Source organism: Papilio machaon, chromosome 25 (genome assembly GCF_912999745.1).
Source record: "Papilio machaon chromosome 25, ilPapMach1.1, whole genome shotgun sequence".
NCBI classification, from domain to species: domain Eukaryota; kingdom Metazoa; phylum Arthropoda; class Insecta; order Lepidoptera; family Papilionidae; genus Papilio; species Papilio machaon.
Genome location: NC_060010.1, coordinates 2,014,982 through 2,040,170, shown reverse-complemented (window position 1 = coordinate 2,040,170; position 25,189 = coordinate 2,014,982). Strand labels below are relative to the sequence as shown.

The following is a 25,189-nucleotide window of genomic DNA, read 5'->3' as shown; positions in this document are numbered from 1 at the left end:
CACACGTACAACTGTACGCACATTACGTACACGCACACTTACACACACGTACATCTGTACGCACATTACGTACACGCACACTTACACACACGTACAACTGTACGCACATTACGTACACGCACACTTACACACACGTACATCTGTACGCACATTACGTACACGCACACTTACACACACGTACAACTGTACGCACATTACGTACACGCACACTTACACACACGTACAACTGTACGCACATTATGTACACACACACCTACACAAACGAACATTACGTTCATGTGTATACGCACACCTAATATTCGAATAATATTTAAGTTTAATCAAAAAGTTCATACACTTCTGAAGTAGTATACAAAACACTGTATATTATATACTATTCAAAGTAACAAGAGGAGAAAGAGTCGACAAATTCAGAGATTAATGTTACATAAGTATGCATGACATATTTGTTTGAATAGGCCTTCATTAAACTGTCGCCTTAAATACTTCATTGAACAAACACATAATTATACTTGATTTGACCAACCAAGGTATTTAGTAAATATAACGTTCCTTTTTGGGACAGTTTAATGAATATGAGTCTAAGGTGATTTATGTTTTTAATTTAATTTAAATATTTTATCTGTGCATGTGTGAAGTTTTTGTTGCATTGTATGCATATAATTTGTTTCTGCACTTACCAGTAGATTACTATTACTGGTTGTTTTTAGCACACCTCATTGTGGCAATTTTTAAAAACAAAATAGATAGCGTTAAATACGCCGTTAGCGACTTTATTGTCATATACATAAAGTCGACTTTAGCATACACATGGATAGTCTAGAACGTTCGAAAGGCATTGTACCTCTCGCTCGGTGGTAGCTTGTCAACCGGTGGTGCGAGCGAGACGGAGAGCGACGAAGACTTGTCGGTACAGACTGAGGGCACCAATCAACTGCCCGGCAGAAGGAACAACACACACCAAGAACATCTCGGATTGGATCGACTTACATTTTTAGAACAGTGAGTTTTATGTATGTTGTAATAGGGATCAATTTACTGTGTTTCTCTTTCGGGTCTAAAACTTATGGTGCAAATACCAACTACAATTTTAAAACGAATGACATATTAAATTGTAAGGTAAATTCTTATTTAAATACTATTACGATAAAATCAGCATGATTTTTAGCACAGCTTTGCTTAATTGTGTGTTTTTCACCAATTTTTATTTTATTTAATAGGCATAATAATAGTACATTAGAAATTGAACTGTAATTTATGAGGACTGTAAAGGTGATTATGTTTTGGCACAGGGCTGCGTTCGATCATCATGCCGAAAAGAGACGAAAGAGAGGAAGTTTGTTCTTTAGAAAGAAAAAGGTATGTTCACATTAAACATTTATTATTTTTGGCTGTCAACCTTATGTCGCCATATTTTATAAAAAAATGAGGTATAATTGTTCAAAATTCCTTTTAAACATTCAAATAAAAATGTCTAACAGTTAAAAATAACATTTGTTTGTCAGATTTTGATAACTTTAACAAAAACGTTTTCATAATTTTATATCTCTGATAAATAAATATTATGCATTATTCTTAAAATTCACTCTAATTTTAAATATTTGCATGAAATAACCCAGGACAAATCCCGTAAGGCGGTGCACGTGTGGCAGGCGGCAGGCACGGGCGGGCACTGCGACTGGTGCGCGCGCGCAGTCGGCGACAAGCCCGCCCTCTACTGTGAAAGTTAGTGCTTTGCGTAACTGAACTTTTTTTGTTGTACTCTTTTTTAAATATAATTTTTGGAACGAAGTTCCTTATCGCGCGTTGTGAAAAGGGGGCTAGACGGAAAAAATTCTTACGAAAAGTTGTCACGACACTTTTTGCTATAGTAAGCTATTGTAAGCTGTGCGGCGTCGCATATTTCTCTGTCTGTCTCTCTCTCTCTTATAGAAAGCAAGCCAGATATTTTCATTTCTAATTCTCATTGAACAGAGTGGTGTCGCGACTTAAAAAAAAATTATTACAATTCATTCACTAATTAATCGAAAGGAACTTCGTTCCATCCGGGTGTCCCAACACACCTCTCAAGTTATTTTGTTATTTTTTAAATATATCATTTCAGATTGTACTATGACAGTTCATCAAAACGTCTGCAAAGATTATATCGTGGAATGCAATAAACCAAAGTCTTCAAAGGTAGGTCAAGTATATATTTATTATTAAATAGAAGTATTTTGAGAAATATTGCCTTTACACTAGAATTAAATATACTATTAAGTCTAAGAGTCTATAGTCCAAGAGCTTTTGTTGAACTTTTTTTTGTTATTTTTACAGACATCGGTGGGCAAGTCGCTTAGCACAAGTAGCGGCAAAAGCAGCAAACGTAGCTCAGTCTCTGGTCAGTCGCAGAATGCTAACAGGTCAGCCCAATTCCTTTGTATTTAACTGCAAAAATGAATTTAAATTATGATATGTATGATAAAAAAAATCATAAAGAAGACACGACCCATGCTTTAGAAGTTTGAATTTTGTATGGCATATATTTTGCTGCTTTTTAAATGTCAGGCGCTCCAGGATGCTCCAAAAAGGTTTTACGTTAAAGCATTATTTTGTGATTTGTGTTGCGTGCGATAATATGCGAGATTCCTTTGGATTTTGCGAGCAAAGGGTTGATTTTGGTCTGCGGTGGACGTCGTTTTTTAATTAAATGGTATTTATATGAAGATACACAAGTATGCCACACTATACGCGGATTTTGGTCTATTTTGTATTGTTTCTTCAATACTTTTAACTTTGCTTTGTATCATTGCCAATTTTTTAATCTTATTTCTGGCTATTCATTTTTTTTTGTGACTGCTATGTTTTCGGTAAGCTATTTTCTTCTTTTTCTTTTGTTGTTTGTTGTTTTTTTTAGTTTTTTCTCGACGACACATTTGATGTGTTTGAAGATCCAACACGCCTATTAAGGCGGTATTTGGTATGATAGAGTAAAAAAGTGGTTATACGGAGACTTGCAAAAGTGATTGGCTGTTAAAATATTTATGAAAGTACTAGGCGAATATGAGTAGCAAGGAGTCACATTTGCGAGTACCGTTTACGCCGCGCACGCACACAGACTCGTATAAAAACGCACACCTATGTACACGTGTGTTCGTGTTCGCGCGCACACAGCAAGAAGCAGTCGACGGGGTGCTACTCGCCGTGGCGGCGCGTCGCGACCAAGCTCGGCGTGCAGTAAGTTTGCGGGAATGCCTCTGTCTCTCTCATCCGCACATTCACCGCCATAGTTCTGTCTCTGTCTCTCTCTCTCTCTCTGTTCTGTCACCTACGACGTGGTTCTGTACTCCTGGTAACTCTCGGATTGTTTTTTTTCTCCGTTAGGTTTTTATCAATATAGGTTGATTTTGAAATGATTTTTATTTCGCTTGTCATTTGTTTTCAAAGTTGTCGTTTTTTGTCATTTTTTGAAATTTTTATTTACATTTGTATCAACTTTGATCAAAATTACTGCATAAAAGTTTCCTAAGGTATCTAAATTTTAGGTATTTTGTTTTAATAAGTTAGCCAAAGCGGGTGTAATCAAAAAAAATAAACCAAAAATAAAATAAACCGCAGATACATTTCCTTTTAAATACATAATCAAAACGTTTCCTAAAATCACCAACAGTTTCGGCGTCGATTCATCGTACATTTTGTTCAACAGAAACTCTTCTAGATCGTTCTCGAATCATCCACAACGCCTTACTTGTGTATCTTTCTATCTATTATGGAGGTAGTTTGAAGTTTCTCTTGAGAATAATGTTGTCGTAGATTTTGGTTGGCGTTCAGATTATTATTGGTTTTGCTGAAGTGTTTTATTTTTACGATTGGCATTAGAATATAAGAGTTAAATAGGAGATGTTTTTTGATTTAAAATAAAGTGTTATCTTTACTTATTTATGTTAAGTTTTGAAGCGTCTGACTCGAAGGACCAGGACCATTTTAAAAATGTGTAGTATGAAATAATTCAAATTTATTAAATTAAATAATTATTAAAACAGAAGATAATTATAGGTTTAAGTTGAAATACCTGTCTAAAATATATCTCTGTTTTTTTCAAATGGAACAAAAGTGATGTCAATATGTTTTTGTTTAGGGAACATTATTCCTCCTTTATCGTCTTAGTTTACCTCCTATTTAGCTCTTTGTCTTAGGTGGTATTTAATATTGAAAGCGGATCTTTCTTTGAATCAAATTCTGCATGAAATTGTGTTTGTTATAAAATTGTGAAAGTCTTTCGCTTGTTATTATAATTTAGGCTTCGCTGAGATAAATTGTTAATAGAATTTAATAAAGTGGTAGGATTTTTTTTTTCAAAGTGATTTTGATGGATATTTGTATTTGTGACCTATTGTGACATTTGTTACGTCGGATGAATTCTGACCCTGTCTGTACCTTTTAAATATTTCATATTAAATGTACAGTCACACAGAATAACTTATAGAGTATATAATATTTTTAATAATAGAATTTTGCAATAATGCTCTTACTTTGAGCTGATGTCACTTGATTGTGGGCTTTCTAAAATTCAATAAATATTGACTTAAAAAAAGAATTATTAACCGTTGGTTTCTGAGAGGCAAATCTCTGTAATCATATCGTCATCTCTGTCATTATCTTTGGAAAAACAGAGATAACAATATGTTTTAAACAGGGATTTTGGTCTCAAAAACCCACAGTAAAAATGCCAGTAAAATTTAAGTACTATATAATATTCTGTGTGTACTAATATAATATAATTTATTGAATTATTTTACAAGTTAGTATAAATGTTTGCAGTACGAGCGTGTACGCAGATGACAAAGACGGTTCAGACCATAAACACGATCAGAGCAAGTAAGTATAACCTTTAAAGAAGTGTATTTTCCAGATACATTTTTTGGGAAAGTTTGGATGGATAGGTGTATGAATGTTTTATCTTACGTATTTCCAAAACGACTTGACGAGTCTCGATGAAATTTAACAGATGTAGAACATAGTCTGGAAGAAAGAATAGACTTACGAAGTTTTTTTTACACAGTTATAAGTGAATGTTAACTTTGTATTGCAGTGCATCAGACGACGCGGGTGCAACAGAATGGCCTGAAGTGTACCTGACTGCAGACCAGCTGGGTGAAGAGGCGGTGTTACTTGGACTTGGTGCCACCGAGCCGGATACCTGGGCAGCGGGCGCGCCAAAGGGACTCGCCAAGTTTGTACATTATTATGACTATTTAATAGCACTTAGCAATTTCAGTACGACTTATTTTAATGTAATTCGCGTTAAGATAATTTTTTTTTAGTAGTGTTTTTTCTAGATTTATTTATTCAAATGCATTTATATTGTAATTTATAGATCATTGGGTGAAAGAGAAACAAAACGTCAAGAACACATCTACGAACTAATCCTGACAGAAAAACATCATTGTTTAACTATCAGATTAATGCAGAAGGTATGATTTTTTAACTTCGCATGCATATTTTTTTTTTCAATTTTATATTCCTATGGTTTACATAATATACACAGGTGGGCACAGTTAATTGAAAAGTTAACTTCGTTAATCGTTAATTCGTTAATAAAAAATTTAACTTCGTTAATCGTTAAAGCGTTAAATTCTGGAAAATTTAACGCAAGTTAAAGTTAATCGTTAACAGTTAACCATACCAAAATTACATATACATATACATACTAATTTCACACTTATTGTGGCGACACTTGTTTAAAATATTAATTTGATTATTTTAATTATAAAAAATATTTTTAATTAGTATAAAATTAATAAAAATTAATCTTAATTCTATAAAACATTAGTATAAGAGACAAGTATGAATGCATTATAGTATATTTCATTACGAGTGCAGAAAGCCTGTCATTGCAAACTGTTCCGACAAATGTCTACCCGACCCGAGGCGAAGCCTAAGGTGAGGGTTGACAGTTGTCACAAGTTGTAATGACAGTTCCGCCCATGTACTAAACAACTATTTTTAATACAGTTGCGAAAAAATGAAGCAATTTAATATAAAAGTAAAAACACAATAAACTCAACTAACTAATATGTTTGGAAAATAGCGATAACCGAAAAAGAATACAAACAGAGATTTTTTTTGTTTTCTTCACCCATTCTGGGTAGGCAAAGGGAACTATGCCCAAACAGCCAAGTCTTCAGTAGATTATTTTTATTGATATGAAACGAAAATGAAATTTAATGAGATGAAATAAAATTAAACCAACCTAATTCATTGAATCAAATCATTAAATCTGATATTGTAACAAATCAGGATAAAACTTCAACGATTTTTTTTTTTGTAAAAACTTCGTGGTTGGTTTTTTCTTTTTAATAGACATTATTTTGACAGTTGGGAAAGAGAACGCACGAGTTTGGAAAAGTAAAGAAAAAGCATGAGTAAAAAGTGTTTTTAATACAGTTGCTCAAAAAGTGGCGTATTGCAGGGACAAAGAGCGTTCGGAATGTGGACTATTACATACTCGTGCTTTTATATACTCGTTATGAAATATACTATTTCGAACCTTCTTTTGATTTTGTGCTGTTGGTCGCGTCTTTCCCGGATGCTCTGATGCATCACACTTGCACGCGAACTTCACATATATCAATTATCAACTCGTTCGTTCACCATTCGAGTCGCCGACAGTCGCCCAACATAATTGAACTTACGAGCGTGGCGTGGCACGTAATTTAAACAAAATGACAGCACGTCTCCAAGTTTCTAATTTAACGATTAACGGAAGTTGAGTTTAACGGAAGTTAACAAAAGCGTTAACACTTTTTGAAGTTAACTTAAAAGTTAATCGTTAAGCAAAATGTTAACTTCGTTAATTAACGATTAACGGATTAACGAGTTAATGCCCAGCTCTGATAATATACAATAGTATTTTTCTTTATCTCACAATTTTTACAAAATAAAAATTTAATATCGTAATGGCGGTCATTTATAGAATTTAACGTTTTACAGTTTACGTAATCTCGATGTATTTCTATGTTTTTTTTTAATATTTGTAGATTTTTGTAAATTATTATCCAAAGACCCAATTTAAAAAAATGGCAATAAAATCTTGGCTTGTTTAGTAAACTTTTATTACACTTTATATTAACAACAGTATAAAAATTTAAATACCTATCTATCTTTTAACTTATACATGTTCTCGACTTATAGAATAACTAGCTGTCGCCCGCAACTCCATCCAGAATTAAATAAAAAGACAATTTACATCTGTGACGAATTTCATCAATCCATTGAACCGTTCCGGAGATACATTCAAACATACATCTATCTAAACATTTGCATTTATAATATTAGTGTGATTTTAATTTCATCATCACCTTACTATATGTCCCTAACGAGAGGGTCGGAGCCTACCCTAGACATTTTTTACCTTTTTTTATATATAAATATTATTGTGCCTTTCTTGGATATTTGTACTTGAGCCGCATTGAAAAAGCCAAAGACCCACTGCTCTAAACTATTATGTTATTAATGTATAGATGTTTGCGGAGGGCATGTCACGTGTTGGGGGTGTGACTCCCGCGCAGGTGTCCCGCATGTTCCCGCGACTCAGCGAGCTATGGTCACTGCACGCGGCGTTGCTCGCAAGACTGCGCGCGCGACAGAAACATGCCCCCAATGTTAACACCATCGCTGATATACTAGCTGATGCATTCGCACATCCGGCACATCACAGATTGAAAGCTGCTTATGGTAATTGTGTGATGTACTTAAGTTTTAATAGTGGCAACATCTGTTGCAAGAATTGTCCGACTCGACAGGTGCAATACCAAGATTACACAGAAGATAGGCGTCAAATGGAATTAATTCCGAGTTTTGTTTAATGATTGTGCATATAGAAGGCGTAATTTTAGTTCTCTTTCCCTTCCCAAGCATACGCATCTGCAATTCCAGATGTCTAAGTAAGCGGTCGCTTCGCCATTTCTCAGAATTCAGTGGACGCTTGCTTCGCCATTTTTTTTTTTTTTTTGGGCTGCGCTATGCCGCCCTCTCGTCCCCTAACATGTGTGGGTCAGGGACCTGGGGTGCGGGTTTCTCTTTATTTAAAAAAAAAAATGTAAAAACTTTATATACAATCAATCTTATAGCTAATTATTTTGGTTAAAAACTGTGTAAAACTCCACTATGTACAGTTTGTTAAAAACTTATAAATAATAATAAAAGGGTAAAAAACAATATAATAATAATAATAATAATAAAGGTTAAAACAATAAATTAAATAAATAAACTAAACCTGCTTTGCCATAATATAAGAAAAAGTCACCAGTTAAACCAGTGACTGAAAATAGTCTTTATTACTTAAGTTATAAAGTTATTATTCGTTTACAGGCGAGTTCTGTTCCCGTCACCGCGAGGCTGTGGAGGTGTTCAAGGAGTGCTGCACGCGGGAGCCGAGACTCGCGCGCTTCATACGCAAGTGTCAGCAGAACCCGCTGCTTAGGAAGAAGGTTGTAACATATTGCACTCTATTTCTATACAGATAAAGTTCATATCTAACTGTAATTTTCACACTCGTGTCTTTTTTCAAAAACTTGTCTCGTTTTCTATATACATCAGTCACTTGAAGGTCTGTTATGTTTTAATCAAATTTAAATGCTTATCCAGCATTTATTTAAAAAAAAAAATCATTAAAATCGATAAACTAGGAGCGTAATTCTGAGATAACTAATAATTCATACTTCAAAACCTTTTTATTATCTTTCGGTTATATGTTTTTTTATTACCTGCCGGAGTTGTATTTTTAGTCCCCTTTCCTACCCTTTTCTTATAAGGAAAGGATGGGTAGGGGAGGTGGATTTGATGGAGGAGGAGATGCGTAGGAAGGTTAAATATTCTCTTTTTGTGCGTCTCCTTCGTAGATTGAGGGTAGACAACGCATTTGCAATTGCGAATGTCTATGGGCAGCGGTCGCTTCGCCATTTCGGCGAATTCATGTGGCCACTTGCTCTTGTAATATAAAAAAACCTGACCTTTGAATGTTGTTATAAACGGTTATAACTGTAATATGTGTGTACAGGGTGTTCCGGAATGCGTATTGTTCGTGGCCCAGCGACTGACGAAGTATCCACTGCTGCTGGAGCCGCTGCTGAAGACAGCGGGTGATGATGTTGTTGAGAAGGAGCTGTTGCAAAAAGCTTTGTGCGGTGTTAAGGTAAATATGACAGTCGCTAACAAAGTCATCTTAATAGAGTAACATTTTAATAAATAAGGGAGCAGAACAGTATAATGTTGCCATTTTTATATTTTCTAAATTAAAAAAAAAAATCTATTTTTAATTGCTAATATTAGGATCATGGGTAAGATGTATAGGAAAGGGAATATTCTATTTTTGTGTCTCCCTTTTTTTTTTTATAAGAGAAGGGGGCAAACGAGCAGCGGGAATACCAAGGTGTTCATCGACGTCCATGGACATCCGCAATACCAGAGGAATCGCAGATGCGTTGCCCTCCTTCCGTCTTTCTTGTTACCCACCTTACAGTATACAGAAAAGCTCAAAACAAATATGGCGGATAAGCAAGACATTGTTTGAACATTGTAACATAAAATATATGTTTGCAGGAGATATTAGTGGACGTGGATAACCAAGTGGCGGCCAAGGAGCGAGAGGACCGGAAGCTGGAGATGTACCACCGCATTGACGCCAAGTCCTTCGCACACTACCGCGGCCGCAAGTTCAAGAAGAGTGACATACTTCACGGGAATAGGAGCCTCAAGTTAGTCATGTACCCACTTCAGAAACATACACAACAAACAATTTTTTTTTTATATATTAAGGTGACATACAAGTGGCCATCAGAAATCATCCGCTGCCCATAGACATCTGAAATTACAGATGCGTTGTCTACCTTTAAACGATGGATGTATGAGACGCACTGAAAGAGAAAATTTTCCTTTCCAATGCATCCCCTCCACCACCAAATCCTCTTTCTCTACCCATCCTTTCGTTATAAGAAAAAGATGGGAAAGGAAGAGAACTTAAATGAGTCTTCCGGAACACACACTCATCAGACTGTAGACGGAATAGCTTCAATTTAAGGCTTGTGTTCTGTGTGCTTGTTGTATTGCAGCGGACGAGATGACACATTCTTGTAACAATTTAAAAAAAGAATGATAAACTAGCTGTCGCCCGCGACTCCGTCTGCGCGGAATTAAAAAAAAACGTAACAAGTAGCCTGTGTGTTCTTTCAGACTATTTTCTACATATGTACCAAATTTCATTGACTTCGTTGAGCCGTTCCGAAGATACCTTCTAACATCCATCCATCCATCTAAACATTCGCATTTATAATATTAGTAAGATTAGTATCATCATCATCAGCTCACTATACGTCCCCACCGAGGGGCTCGGAGCCTACCCCAAGTTAGGGGTGACTAGGCCGTAGTCAACCACGCTGGCCAAGTGCGGGTTGGTTGACTTCACACATATCATTGAAGATTAGTATGTTTTAGTAAAATATTTGTTTTTTTTTTCAGATTCGAGGGTGTGGCAACACTGATGCAGGGACGAAGTAAAATGCAAACATTACTCGTGATCGTGTTGACGGATGTGTTGTTCTTCCTGCACGATAATAATAATAAATATACATTCTTTACGCCTGAGAATAAGGTAAATATATATTTGTTAATATTTTTGTACTACCTGAGATTTAACTTAGATGTTTTTTTTATATCATAAGGAGGCAAACGAGTAAGCGACAACCTGATGGGTAGCCATAGGCATCCGCAACTACAAATGCTTTGCCTACCTTTAATTGATAGAGGAGGGGACGCACAGAAAAATAATATTTCCCCTTCCTATGTCAAATTCCCATCCCATTTCAATACTCTCCTTTATAAGGAAAGGGTGAGAAGGGGAAGAAAAATAAAATTAGGTCTCCAGCACCAAGTATACAGTGGATTAGTAACATTGAAATAAAACAAACAATAATAATAAAAACTTGAGAGGTGTGTTGGGACACCCGGATGGAACGAAGTTCCTTTCAATTAATTAGTGAAGGAATTGTAATTAATTTTTTTTTTAAGTCGCGACACCACACTGTTCAATGCGAAATAGAAATGAAAATATCTGGCTTGCTTTCTATAAGAGAGAGAGACAGACAGAGAAATATGCGACGCCGCCCAGCTTACAATAGCTTACAATAGCAAAAAGTGTCGTGACAACTTTTCGTAAGAATTTTTTCCGTCTAGCCCCCTTTCACAACGCGCGATAAGGAACTTCGTTCCAAAAATAAAAACACATACACATACACACAAATACAAACACACACATACAAGCATACTGTATAAATAAGTACCTATTTAAGACTTAGATTAAGAGAAGGCACTACCTCCTGTAACACATGTCCTCCCCCCCACCTACCACAGGAGGCAGAGTCCTAACAAATTGTAAAATTTTGTGGATCAATAATTTTTTTTATTATTGAGGTCTTGTAATGATTTCAGACGGGTGTGGTGTCTTTGTGGAAGCTGCTGGTGCGGGAGAAGGCTGGTGCTGAGGGTCGTGGACTGTACCTCATCTGCAGCGGTCCTGCAGAGCCGGAGATGTTTGAGCTGCGCGTGCACAGACCAAAAGATATCGCCACATGGATACATGCTATTAGGTAACTTGTAACTTTCTAACTACCCTCACTTTTGTTCATTAATTGAACACTTCTTGAGTACACATTCCTATGTAAATCTCTGATACCCAGCGATTGTAGTCTTTAAGCCACTTCGCAATACAATGTTATAGAAGTTCGTATACAGGCAAGCGTCGCCGACATTTTGTTTCGTCGCTAATACAATTTAATAGCTACCTGTTAATTGCCATTTTGTAAATTTTTGTTAACTCTATAGTTGCTCTCTATACAGACTGAATAGATAAATTGCGTCGACGATTTAATGTTGTGTTCACACCGCGTGCTGTTCGCGACGAAAGTATCGAACAATATTATAGGAGATTTGCGTAGCCTTGTATACGAAGGGTTTTAATAGTAAAGTAAATCTGGATAAATGATTGCCTTTAGTAACCATTAAACAACTTTCAATAGAAATTAACAAAGCATCTGAAATACTTATTGCTATCCATTCTATTTGAAAATAACAGAGATATCAATACATTTTAACACAAAGTTTTGCAATAAAATTGCTATATATATATACTAGCTGTCGCCAGCGACACCGTCCGCGCGCAGTTAAAAAAAAACTAAATGGGGGGGGGGTTATGAAAAATACATGTTGGCCGATTCTCAGACCTACTAAATATGCTCACAAAATTTCATGAGATTCGATCAAGCCGTTTCGGAGGAGTACGGTGACGAAAACTGTGACACGAGAATTTTATCTATATATAAAAAAGAAAGTCGTGTTAGTTACACTATTTATAACTCAAGAACGGCTGAATCGATTTGACTGAAAATTGGTGGGCAGGTAGCTTAGAACCAGGAAACGGACATAGGATAGTTTTTACCCCGTTTTCTATTTTTTATTCCGTGCGGACGAAGTAGCGGGTAAAAGCTAGTTTATAATATGAATGTAATGTAATGTATACAGAGCAGCAGTACAGAGTTGCCCCGAGGAGGTTGAAGAGTCTGAAGCAGGCGCTCTCGCTTCCTCCGCAGAGGAGAGACAGAGACAGCTGGAGGCCCGGCACGAGAACATAAAACTGATTACAGGTAATTATACCACGTTGACTTACTGATGCTATACACAGAAACGTTTAATGCTTACTTAAACATACCTTTAGTTTAAGTTACGCTTAATAAATCTGAATTAAGCAACTCTTACTATGCGTTTCTGAGACCAAAATCTCCGTTTAGAACATATTGTTTTGTCAAAGATAATGACAGGGATGACGATATGCTTTATACAAAGAATTTGGTGTCAAAAACCCGCGTTTAATTACAACTTTTTAGTAGAATTGGGTGTCTGCGTTTTCACTGCCATGTTACATGTACAAAAACATATTGTTATCTCTGTTTTTGGAACGAAGTTCCTATCCCGCGTTGTGAAAGGGGGCTGGACGGAAAAAATTCTTACGACAAGTTGTCACGACACTTTTTGCTATAGTAACCATGGCAACGACGTGACAATATATAACGAAAATTCATAGAAATAAAATGTACTTCTTGTGAAGACTTAAGTTTTTTTATTCATAGAATAAACATTGGTGTCAGGTATGCAGAAATAAGTATTCGGTTGATAAAAAATATTGTATATAGTGGGTAGATTATTAAATTCAGTCGATACGTAACTGTTGTTTGATTGAGACATCCCGTACTTAAAATAATATTTAACATGGCGCAGTCGGTAGGATCCGAGAAATTTTAAGTTTAATTAGTGTGTAAACGTTTTCTTATTCTGAAAAAGTGAAAAACAAAAAGTTTTTATGAAGTGCAGTGTTATTATATAAAAATGAATAACGCATTACAGCCGCCACCGCCATTTTGCTTCGACAATGATTTAGCAAACGTTACGACGGGTAATATCAGCCGAGAATGGAGCAGATGGAAAAATAGATTTTTAATATACATGAAGGCGATAAAGTTGGACAAGGAAACACCGGATGTGCAAATAAATGTGCTGCTTCATGTCATCGGCGAAAAATGTCAAGAGATATTTGAACAATTTAACGAACAATTTAGTACGGCGGAGCGGTTACTGGCAAGGTTCGACAGTTACTTCAGCGGAAAAAAGAATTTAACTATTGAGAGACAAAAATTTTTTGGACGGAGTCAAGTTGATTGTGAATCAATAGAACAATATATAAATGAGTTGAGTAAACTATCATTGTCCTGTGAGTTTCAAGGCTTGCGTGAAGATCTAGTAAAAGACAGACTAATATATGGTATCAAAGACGACGGCCTACGGGAACGGCTGTTGAGGGAGCAGGATCTCACTCTTAAGAAAACCGTGGAGATCTGCAAGTTAACAGAAATGTCGCGGGCCCAGGCTAGCTTTATAAAGCGGGACAATTCATTACGCGAGCAAGTGAACGCCGAAGAAAACGTTCATATAGTGCAGCGGGCCAGCCCTACGAGCGGCTATGTGTGTACGTGTGCGTGCGGCGGCAGCAGATCGGCGCGGCCGGCACACGGCGAGCGCGCCCCCGCGCCCGGCCGGCAGCGCGGCGGCGGCGGCGGCGAGCGCGCGGTGACGTCATCGCGGCGGCCGGCGCGACCGGCGGCGCGACCGGCGCAGTGGCAGCGCGGCGTGTGCAACCGCTGCGGCACTGCGCACTCAAAGTTCGAGTGCCCGGCGTATGGAAAGATATGTAGAAATTGTAATAGATTAAATCATTTTGAAAAAATGTGCCGGGCGGGTCGCGTTCATGCCGTGCAGGAGGACTCTTAGGACCGGGTATGTCAAAATTCCTTATTTTTAAAAAATAGTGATTGGGTGGTGGAAGTATCGATAAATAATTACACTTTAAAAATAAAACTGGACACGGGAGCGGACGTGAATGTTTTGCCTAGCAAGTTTTTACGAAAAATAGGTATAAATAAACAAAATATTATTCCAACTTGTACTAAGTTATTAGGTTACTCGGGCACATCGATAGAAGTTCTAGGGAAATGCAGCTTAAAAGTGAAATATAAAAATAATGAATACATATTGAAGTTTATTGTCGCAAATGTAAACTCCGTGCCTATTTTAGGACGTCAGTCGTGTGAAGAGTTAAATGTAGTTCACCGTGTTTTAGCAGTTAATACACAGTTTAATGATAGCATTCTAGACGAGTTTGAGGATGTTTTTCAAGGAATGGGCTGTCTACCAGGAGAATATAGAATACATTTAAAAGATAATATTACTCCTGTTATACACGCACCTCGTAAATTACCAATTGCTTTAAGGGATAGCGTAAAACAAAAGTTGGACGAATTAGTTGATCAAGGTGTTATTGCTAAAGTTGAGGGTCCGACGGATTGGGTTAACAGTATGACCGTTGTCAAAAAGCCGGACGGAGACATACGTATTTGTTTGGATCCAAAAGATTTAAATAAAGCCATAAAACGTGAACATTTTAAATTACCAACGCTAGATGAAATTACATCGAGGCTATCTGGTGCAAATTTTTTTAGTACTCTAGACGCTAAGCAATCATTTTTTCAAGTCAAGTTACACGATAGTTCGACAAGTTTATGCACTTTTAATACTGCGTTTGGAAGATATAAATTTTTGAGAATGCCGTTTGGAATTTCTTCCGCTTCCGAAATTTTTCATAAGAAACTGTACGAATTCTTCGACGACATAGATGGCGTTATTTTGTTTGTCGACGATCTATTAGTGTTTGGTCCGACGCGGCAAGTGCACGACGACCGACTACGGCGCGTACTTCAGAGGTGTAGGGAAATTAACATAAAATTGAATAAAAAAAAGTGCAAGATAGGGCTGACAGAACTAAAATATTTAGGACACAAAATTTCGCGAAACGGTATTTCACCCGACGACTCCCACACTACGGCTGTACAAAATATGCCCACACCAAAGAATGTTAAAGATTTAGAAAGATTCTTGGGTCTCATAAATTATGTAGGAAATTTCATATCGAATTTGTCGGAAAAAACGCATTTGCTTAGGGAGCTTTTAAAGAAAAATATAGAATGGCATTGGGACGAGCGACATGAGAAATGTTTTAACAATCTAAAAACATGTTTAGTCAGTCCGCCGGTGTTAAGATATTACAGCTTAGAACATCCGGTGACTGTGTCGGTGGACGCCAGTAAACACGGCTTAGGCGCTTGCCTCATGCAGGACGGCGCTCCCGTCTGCTATGCGTCCAAGTCATTGACGGAAACCGAACAGCGATACGCACAAATCGAAAAGGAATTGTACGCTTGCGTATTCGCTTGCGAAAAGTTTTACGCGTATATCTACGGTCGTGACGATGTCGTTATAGAAACGGACCATAAGCCTCTTGTAAGCATAATACAAAAACCGATAGCGGAGGCACCAGCTCGCTTACAGCGAATGTTGTTAAGGTTGCAACCGTTTTCTTTTAAATTAATATATAAGCCAGGTAAGAACTTGTATGTAGCAGACACGCTTTCCCGCGCGGTGGCGTCTACGCCAGCGGGAGCGGGCGAGGGCGCGCGCGAGCACTGGGCGATGCGCGCGCAGGTGTGTGCCGTCGCCGTCAGCAATCCCCTTACGGACTCGCATTTTTTAGAACTTCAGCGTAATACAAAGTTAGATAAAGAAATGCAGTCATTAATTAAGATGATTAGAAAAGGATGGCCGGATCATAAGAGCAAAGTAGAATGTTTGCTGAGACCGTACTGGGATTGTAGGGACGAGCTTACCGTTGCGTTTGACATGGTTTGGAAAGGCGCAAAAATAGTAATACCGAAATGTATGCGTAAAGAAATGCTGCTTAAAATCCATGCGGGGCACCTAGGTGCTGAAAAATGTAAAAATAGGGCTCGTGAGATTATGTATTGGCCCAGCATGAATTCTCAAATTTCAGATATGATTTCGCACTGTCAGGCGTGTCTCACCTACAGGAAACAAAATGTCAAAGAAAGTCTAATTCCTCACGAAATACCCAGCAGAGCATGGTCTAAATTAGGAGTGGATATTTTTCATTTTGCGAATAGGCCATTCTTAATTGTTGTGGATTATTACAGTAAATATATAGAAGTAAATAAGTTGAATACCACGACCTCCTTGGAGGTCATCGATAATTTAAAAAATATTTTTAGTAGGCAGGGCATTCCGGAAATATTAATGTCGGACAATGGCCCTGAATTTAATTCACACCATTTTAAATGTTTTGAGACAGATTGGAAGTTCAGGCATGTCACGTCCTCGCCCCGCTATCCACAGTCTAACGGCCAGGTAGAACGAGCTGTACAGACAGTAAAAAACATACTCAAAAAGACACATTACGACCAAACAGATTTCCGTTTAGCTCTTTTAGAATATTTGAACAGTCCAATTAGTGCTAAATTAGCTTCTCCAGCTCAACTTCTAAACAATCGTAGTTTAAGAGGCATTTTACCGCGAGCCCCGGTATTTTTGGAACCAAAACTTGTTAATAAAAACTTAGTAAAAGAACATTTACATAGCCGGCAAATTTATCAAAAACACTATTACGATAAAAGAAGTAAAAAATTGAAGGAATTAAAGCAAGGAGACAAAGTTAAAGTATTTACAAATGGGATGTGGTCAAATGGCGTAATAATAAAAAATATTAACCCACGATCTTATCAAATTAAAATGTGTACAGGTCGTGTAATTAGAAGAAACCGTAGGCATATTGTAAAAGATAGCGAATATCGCAGTGAGTCATACGCGTCGCCGTACGATGACGATGAATTCAATGTTCGTTGCGAAACACAAGCGGCGCGCGCCCGTGTTCAGGATCCCTCCACCCAATCATTGATGGGTACAAATCGTGAAAGCAACAACTTATATGTTACGAAATTTGGCAGGACAGTGAGGCCTCCTGATCGGTTCGGGTACCCTTGAGGAACTGGTGAGATAAAAAAAAAAAAAAAAAAAACTGTTCCGAAGGTGAATTATGTATGCTTAGTATTATATAGTATTATGTAGTATATATAGTATAGTATTTCTTGTGATTACTATTTTATTTTCTATGTGATTAGTATTTTTAGACTGTATGTTTTTTTTGTTCTTTGCATTGTATTAAATTTTTAATGGTGTGAAAATTTTGTTTTACGTTCTCATAATTATACTATATTGTTACAGTTTTCTTTCTCTTTCATTAATATTATATAGCTTATATATCAAGTTAGGTAGAATGTTACAATATTTTAAGAAGGGGGATGGTTGGTTAATTGTAAGTGTTTCTTTTATTTTTATTTTTTTTGTATAAGTTTTTTTTATGTTACGCATACACATGTTTAAAAGAAGGGGGATGTCAGGTATGCAGAAATAAGTATTCGGTTGATAAAAAATATTGTATATAGTGGGTAGATTATTAAATTCAGTCGATACGTAACTGTTGTTTGATTGAGACATCCCGTACTTAAAATAATATTCCTTCACTAATTAATAGAAAGGAACTTCGTTCCATCCGGGTGTCCCTTGACACCTCTCAAGTTTTTTTTTTAAGAACGGAAAGGATGAAAAGTTTCAATTGCAAATATTAGACGCCATATTAAATTTAAAAAAAAAAATACTCTTCAAAATGTCGGTTAATAAGCTTTAACATGTATTACTTGCAATGTGCTTTATAAAATTCATATCTATGTAATGGTTAATATTGCGGATTAGTTCATTATGATTTCGCTTCTACGGCATTATCGGCTTTATAAAGTTTGCGATAAGGTTTAATTTTGCAGTATTAAATGTTTCGATGTTTTTTGTCAGATGAAACACCGTGGTGGCATATAGAAGGTGATTTAAATTAATAAAATCTTTTTTTTACCTTTTTGCATGGAAAAGCATGTTTTTGTTATGAATTAGTATATTCTATGATTTAGACATGAAATTTTTTAAATATATATTTTGTGTATTTTTTTTTATTTTCATACATACTTATACAATTACCTAGTAAAATAATTTACTGAAATATTTCTACCTAACGTTAGATTAGAAAATACCACGTGTCCTGTCAAATCCGGCTCGAAGGATCATAATCATAACATTATGTTAGATGTTTTAAGTTAAAGTTGTCAGAAATTGTACCATTTTGTTCATAATGCATAGACAAACAAGGATATACGAACCGGTGAGAGGCCCAGAGACGAGACGTATCGCGGTTATTTCTATCAAAATATATGACTAATTAGAGGAATTTATATTAAAGAAAAACAACTAGACAGTTCAAAGATCTTGTGACACTTTTGGGTGCTAGTGAACTGTTATAATTTGGTTTGACTTTTGCCCACCGTTTCAAATATCCTTGTTGGTTTCATCCATCCATCCATCCATTCAGCCTCATAACGCCCACTGCTGGGCATAGACCTCCCCCAAAGATCGCCACGATATAAATTTTAAACCCATTGTTTAAGGTATAAAATAAAAATTCACTTTTTTGAAAAATGTGTAAGCAGATCCTTGTTGGTTTACAATTATATTTTATTTATTTATTTTTTACATGTTTTTTTAAAACAAATATATTCTATTTATTAAATATCTCGTCATATTGCGGCAAAATATAGCACGAATTACTTTATGTATAAAAGTGATATAATTAAGAAGTCGATTGTGGCGCCCTCTGGCCATGTTTCTTATTTCCCCGTCTTACACTTTACTTAGTTTACTTTAATTATTTTATTTTAACCCTTACAGAGGCATTACGACTTAAAGACCGCGAGCACGCGGTGCTGTTGGAAGAGAAAATGGCGTTACATATGAAGATGGTCGGACACACGGGATCCTCTACATTGGATGTACCACACACAGGTAAAATCTCATACTTCTTTATCACTACTGAAATCCTAGTACATGCGTTTAAAATTTAATATAAAAGTTCTTAAGGATAGGAAAGGGTAAGCAGATATTATGAATTTATCGTTTAGTAAAATAATAAGATTTATTACTAACTAGCTGTCGCCCGCGACTCTGGACGCGTGGCATTAAAAAAAACTTTATAGGTATCCTATGTGTCCTTCCAGACTATGTTCTACAACCGTGCCAAATTTCATCACGATCTATTAAGCCTTTCCGGAGATACATTAAAACAAACATACATCCATCCATCTAAACATTCGCATTTATAATATTAGTAAGATATAATCAAGATTTTTTTGGAGAAAAGGAAGATATGAGGCTGGTCTATGCAAAGATACATTTCAAATCGTCTAGGAAAGTACCAAAACATTGGGTATATATTAGGTCCTTACATATGAAATTGGCGTTTTGTATGGGAGGAACAAAAAGTCGAATATTTTTTAATATAATATATTTAATTAATCAAAGTATGAACCATTATTTTCTATGCACTTTTGCCATCTCATAGGTAGTTCATTGATCCCTTTACTAAAAAAACCAGTCGGACGGGAATCAATAAAATCTTTGAAGGCGATTTGGACTGCCCCATCGGAGTTGAATTTTTTCCCTTGCAAGAAGTTATCCAAATTTCGAAAAAAATGGTAATCTGTTGGAGCAAGGTCCGGGGAGTACGGAGGATGTCTTAGACTTTCCAATTGAAGCTCTTCTTATTTAGTAGCCGTCTGTTGCGCAGTGTGTGGTCTAGCGTTGTCGTGAAGCAGCAGTGGCGTGGAGCGATTGACCAGCCTAGGTTGTTTAGCCGCTAGCTTTTCCATCATGGTTTGCAATTGCTGACAATAGACATCAGCCGTAATAGTCTGGCCAGATTTGAGAAAACTGTAATGAACAATACCGGCACTAGTCCACCAAACGCTTACAAGTAACTTTTTTGGGGTTAATTTTCGCTTGGGGCAGGATTTGGCTGGCTGGCCAGGATCCAAGCATTGCGCTGAGCGCTTCCGATTATCGTAAAGAACCCATTTTTCATCACAGGTAATGATTCGGTTTAAAATACCTTCATTATTGTGCCGGTTTAGTAATGTAACGCAACAGTCGACGCGCGTTTGCCGGTTTGCTTCAGTCAATTCGTGAGGTACCCACCTTTCAAGCTTTTTAATCTTCCCAATTTGCTTCAAGTGAATTAAAACAGTTTTATCACTAACATCGCAGCCTGCAGCTAACTCGGACGTGGTTTGCGATGGATCCGCTTCCACAATAGCCTTCAACTCTTCATTATCAACTTGAGTCTCAGGCCGTCCACGGGGCTTGTTCTGCAGATCGAAATTTCCAGAACGAAAACGTTGGAACCAAAAACGAACTGTGTTTTCTTTTGCAACACGACCGCCATACACATCATTCACCCTTCGAGTCGTTTCCGCAGCACTAGTGCCACGGCAGAACTCGTACTCGTAAATAATGCGATATTTTAAGTTTTCCATTTTGTAAAATGAGTGACGCAAACAGAAAAAAACAGAAGAAAAAAAACAAATGAATGACGGTCATCGAACCACAAATACATGAGTCTATAGCTGTACAAATTTGAATTTGGAATTCCTTACCAAAGAGGAGAAATTCGTGATTAAAGTGGCCAGTACGAAAAACGCCAATTTCATATGTAAGGACCTAATATAATTGCTTTTTCATATAAAGGTATAGCGTCGGTGTTCCCCGGCGGGCTGGTGTTCCCGGACTACGTGCGCTTGTCCGCACCTTCGCCCGACACACACGCCCTCTGGCAGGAGGTCTGCAGAGTTGTCAAGGTATGGACACAGCGCCATCTATTGCGGAACCGCTTAAACTATACCGACATTTGTCTACGTACAAAACAATGACTCCCAAAGTGGTACAAAGGGAGAAAGACCCGACTGAGGTGTACATTAACAGAATTCCAGAGTGTCTTAGCTTATGGAAAGATTCTTGTTATGACTAAATGGTCTCTTTGATGTTTTTTTTTTATATTGCGTAAATAAAATTACGTCATTTGTTGTCAGGACGCTCTAGAAGCATCTAGCGGCACGTGGACGGGCGGTATCGCGTTAGGTCGCAGCACCAGCTCTGCTGGCGAGCGGCACTCCAGCGCGTACCAGAGCCCCGCACTACCGCGACGTGCCGACACCTTCGCTGGCTTTGACGCTGCTAAACACAGAGGTAAATACTTCGAGCTTATGCGCTCCTGGTACTTTAAAATTAGACTATCGATATGAGGTATTCATTTGATGTGAATGAAAACTTTTTATGCATTCTATTTTGTGGGTGTTAAGAATCAATCTTGCTTATTCCGGATATGACCAAGGAAAACGTGAAAAGATAATCCAGCTTCAAGAGTCCTGAGATTCTTTGTCAGGAATAGGATTATGTGAGAAATATTCCAGTAGTTAGTTACGTACTTAATGGTTATGATTTCCTGGTACTTTGATTCATGTTTATCGCCCTCTCATCTCATGGTGTTTAAAAACAGGTATAACAACATGTTTTCGTGAATGTGTTCTGCAGTGGAAACTCACAGTAATATGAATCCAGGCGTAGCAGTGCGCCTATCAACGGACACTCCCACCGAGGCGGGGGTGACAGGAGAGCCGGAGCCCGAGGCGGAGGCTGTGAGTAGTGAAGAACCACGGCTACTAGACCAGCTGGGAGGTGACGCAGCACTCAAGCTACAGCATGCGATTTACACGCTAACATGCATCGTGTGGCAACAGCTCACTACTATACACAGGTATACAAAATATAAGAGCTCATAACTGTGGGTTTCCACTGCCTAAACGCATATAAACATTATTGTTCAAACAAATACACAGAACTCGAATAAGTTCACAAAAAATTGCATGACTGCGGGTTTTGAATGACATATCGAAGACAAAATTCTAGTCCTCTTCCCCTTACTATCCTTGTATTCCAAAAAAAAAGGATAAGAAGCGTAATTGGATTCGGTAGGGGAGGTGACTTATTGAAAGTGGCAACATATAGTCTTTGAGCGGAGTGAAAACACACCTTATTATTAAAAAAAATTGTCTTTTAAAAGTATAATGTTTGTGTGTTTAGCCTGGAGGCGCAGGTGTGCGCGTGGCGGTGCAGCGGGGGCGTGGCTCTGCGCACACACGATGCGCAGTTAGAGGAGCTGCGCCATGCGCAGGCGCGGCTCACCGCCGAGCGCGCAGCTTGGGAGGCTCAGCGCGCTGCAGACACCGCCTCACTGGCTGATGGTATGTTTCTCTTACAATCTAGTATTTTATGAGGTCCTGGTACTTACGAGACACATAGCTGTTAATTACTAACTTTTACTTCTGTACTCAGAGTTGCTTAATGGGTTACTAAGGGTGACCTTCAATGGGATGCTTAATTGGCTATCAAATGACTCTTTAACATTATTTATTTCGACAGTGAAAACTCAGTATTGATATTATTTATCAGAACGTCGTCAGCTTGCCGTGGCGCGTCAGGAGTTGGAGGAGCAGCAGAAGGACGTGGAGCAGCAGCGCGAGCGACTCTACCGCCGACTCGAGAGACTGCAGCAACACGGCAAGCACCACATTAAACTTAGCTACTCGCAATTAGAATTGTTAATTGATCACTAAGAGAGTTCCTTAGTGTACACTTCACATTTTTTACTAGAGTTTTACTAGAGCTAATATTGAAATGAGACATAACAATCAATGTTGTTATATTGCAGGCGGGTCTCAAGAAGAGATAGCGAGCGTGGGCACGCTGTCTCCAGACTCCAGCGTGAGTGATACCACGCGTCGGAAAGAACCAAAATGGCGGAGTGAGTATTAGAGTTTTCTGATTGACGCGGTCTTTGTACACATCTCATGTCGCAAGTTTCTACATCCTTGTTAAACCTTGTAAAACTATAAATGCAAATGTTTGGATGGATGGATGGATGTTTGTTACAAGGTATCTCCAGAACGGTTTCATGGATCCGAATGAAATTTGTTATAGGTTATAATATAACAGTCCAAGTTAACAAATTCTTTAATTCTTCGCTAAAAAGACGCGAGTAAAATCTATTCTATATATATTAATAAAATTGGAGTGTCTGGATTCAATATCTAAAAAAACTCATATTTCGTACACTGCAATCGAAAAATAGTTTTTTTTAAATTTTTATCTGTCTGTCCACAAGGCCATACAGGCTGGACTGATTTAGACGGGACTTTGACTGGAAGTTCGTTGATGCACGCTGGAATTTTATAGGCTATTTTTTAAACTTTGCACTGACGAACTCGTGGGCGACCGATAATATGAAACATAATTATAGTATTAGTTTAACGGACGGCTCATATGGAAAATAATTTTTGTTTGTCCATAAGATTTTAAGTATATATGTGGTTTAGACAACCGCGGCTCGACGGGCTCGGAGTCTTCGACTTCTGGTGCAGCGCGCGGCGTCCCTCTGCCGCCCCCGCAGCTGCTCTCCGCACAGAACGAGAGCCGCGCCACTGTACGCGCACCCGCCATCTCTGTTAGTATACACATCTCTCTCTCTCCCTTTGATAACAACAGAAAAACACAAACTCATAGTTACACACACGTGTGTGCTCGTACGTATTGCGTACAGCACACATACACACGAGTCAAAGAATTAAATTATTTTCCCATTTAGGACCTTGTATTGTAAATTAAACTGTTATTATATGAGCTAGAGTTTTGCAAATAAATACGTCGCTATGAAAAGTTTTATGAACAAAAAACCACAAGACACATTTGTTCGTTATTAAAAAGTTTAACTGTTATTTTAATATTTTTTTTTTCAGCAAATGGTTAAACAACAGCTGCCGTTGAAGTTAGCTAGCGGCAAAAACCAGCAGCCGCCGCCAGGCTACCACCGCCTGCACGAGTCACCAAGCGAGGTAATATGCACTTTATTGCTATCATTTTAGAGTCTAATTTACGACAATTCATATTACGTACTAGGACTTCATGTTTTGCAAGAGTAGATATATAAATGAATACATACAGTTTAAACTGAATAAGCGAGAGGTATTGTTCGATCCCGATAGACGACCTTTATAAGCGAGAAACTCGGGTTAGCGAGAAAAATATTGCGATCCCCTTGGACTCTCGCTTATAAGGTTCGACTGTTTTTTTTTTTTTATTTATTTGTTAGCTTAATTTGCTCCCAAATCATTTAGATTTTTTTTTTAAATTGAACTGGAACGTAATATAATATTAGTGAAAATCAATAAAAAATCCATGTTTGTTTTTTTTATTATGTGGGTCGCGACCCACTGGTGGTCGTACGGATTTTATGTGGTCGTGAAGTCAAAGTGTGAAAATGTTCAAAGCATATTTTTTTATTTTTTGTATTTTATCTATAGTAATGGTAAATGAAATCCTAGCAACAGATCAAATGGTTGTTTTTTCAGGAGGCCGAGTATCCGAATGTATTTTAAATGGTCATTTTTATTTTTATTATCAGTAAGTAATTTGTTTAAATTGGTGTTAGATTGTATACAAAATTATGTTATGTTGTATTTAAAAATTATCGCACGGTTTTTTTTTTTCAAACATGCTCGCATAAATTGTCTTTTTCGTGTAAAAATTGAATACGTAAAAAAATAAATGATACAATTTATACGGGCTACAAAATTTTTTCTTTTTCAGATTTTATTGGCTTACTATATCTTCGGTTTTCGATGTTTCACAACCATTTTGTCTGTTGAGCTTTCGTTGTTAGTGCATGTTGTTTTTTTTTTTTGTACTTTTTTTAAACTTTACCCTTAATACG

The 25,189-nt window shown here is 37.3% G+C and overlaps 1 protein-coding gene across 1 annotated transcript in view; it reads left to right on the top strand.

The window, feature by feature from the left end:
- LOC106711239 (rho guanine nucleotide exchange factor 18) overlaps positions 1-25,189 on the top strand; it is a 49,582-nt gene that overhangs the window by 22,939 nt on the left and 1,454 nt on the right. Inside the window, exons 9-32 of the mRNA XM_045684328.1 lie at positions 862-1,002; positions 1,293-1,359; positions 1,620-1,725; positions 2,105-2,178; positions 2,317-2,402; positions 4,801-4,857; positions 5,072-5,212; positions 5,357-5,453; positions 7,503-7,716; positions 8,353-8,471; positions 9,041-9,175; positions 9,583-9,737; positions 10,498-10,630; positions 11,467-11,624; positions 12,556-12,677; positions 19,261-19,374; positions 21,112-21,221; positions 21,453-21,609; positions 21,982-22,177; positions 22,504-22,664; positions 22,873-22,980; positions 23,132-23,224; positions 23,796-23,923; positions 24,216-24,311. Of these exons, the coding sequence (XP_045540284.1) occupies positions 862-1,002; positions 1,293-1,359; positions 1,620-1,725; positions 2,105-2,178; positions 2,317-2,402; positions 4,801-4,857; positions 5,072-5,212; positions 5,357-5,453; positions 7,503-7,716; positions 8,353-8,471; positions 9,041-9,175; positions 9,583-9,737; positions 10,498-10,630; positions 11,467-11,624; positions 12,556-12,677; positions 19,261-19,374; positions 21,112-21,221; positions 21,453-21,609; positions 21,982-22,177; positions 22,504-22,664; positions 22,873-22,980; positions 23,132-23,224; positions 23,796-23,923; positions 24,216-24,311 (2,968 nt within the window). The remainder of the gene's footprint in view (positions 1-861; positions 1,003-1,292; positions 1,360-1,619; positions 1,726-2,104; positions 2,179-2,316; positions 2,403-4,800; positions 4,858-5,071; positions 5,213-5,356; positions 5,454-7,502; positions 7,717-8,352; positions 8,472-9,040; positions 9,176-9,582; positions 9,738-10,497; positions 10,631-11,466; positions 11,625-12,555; positions 12,678-19,260; positions 19,375-21,111; positions 21,222-21,452; positions 21,610-21,981; positions 22,178-22,503; positions 22,665-22,872; positions 22,981-23,131; positions 23,225-23,795; positions 23,924-24,215; positions 24,312-25,189) is intronic.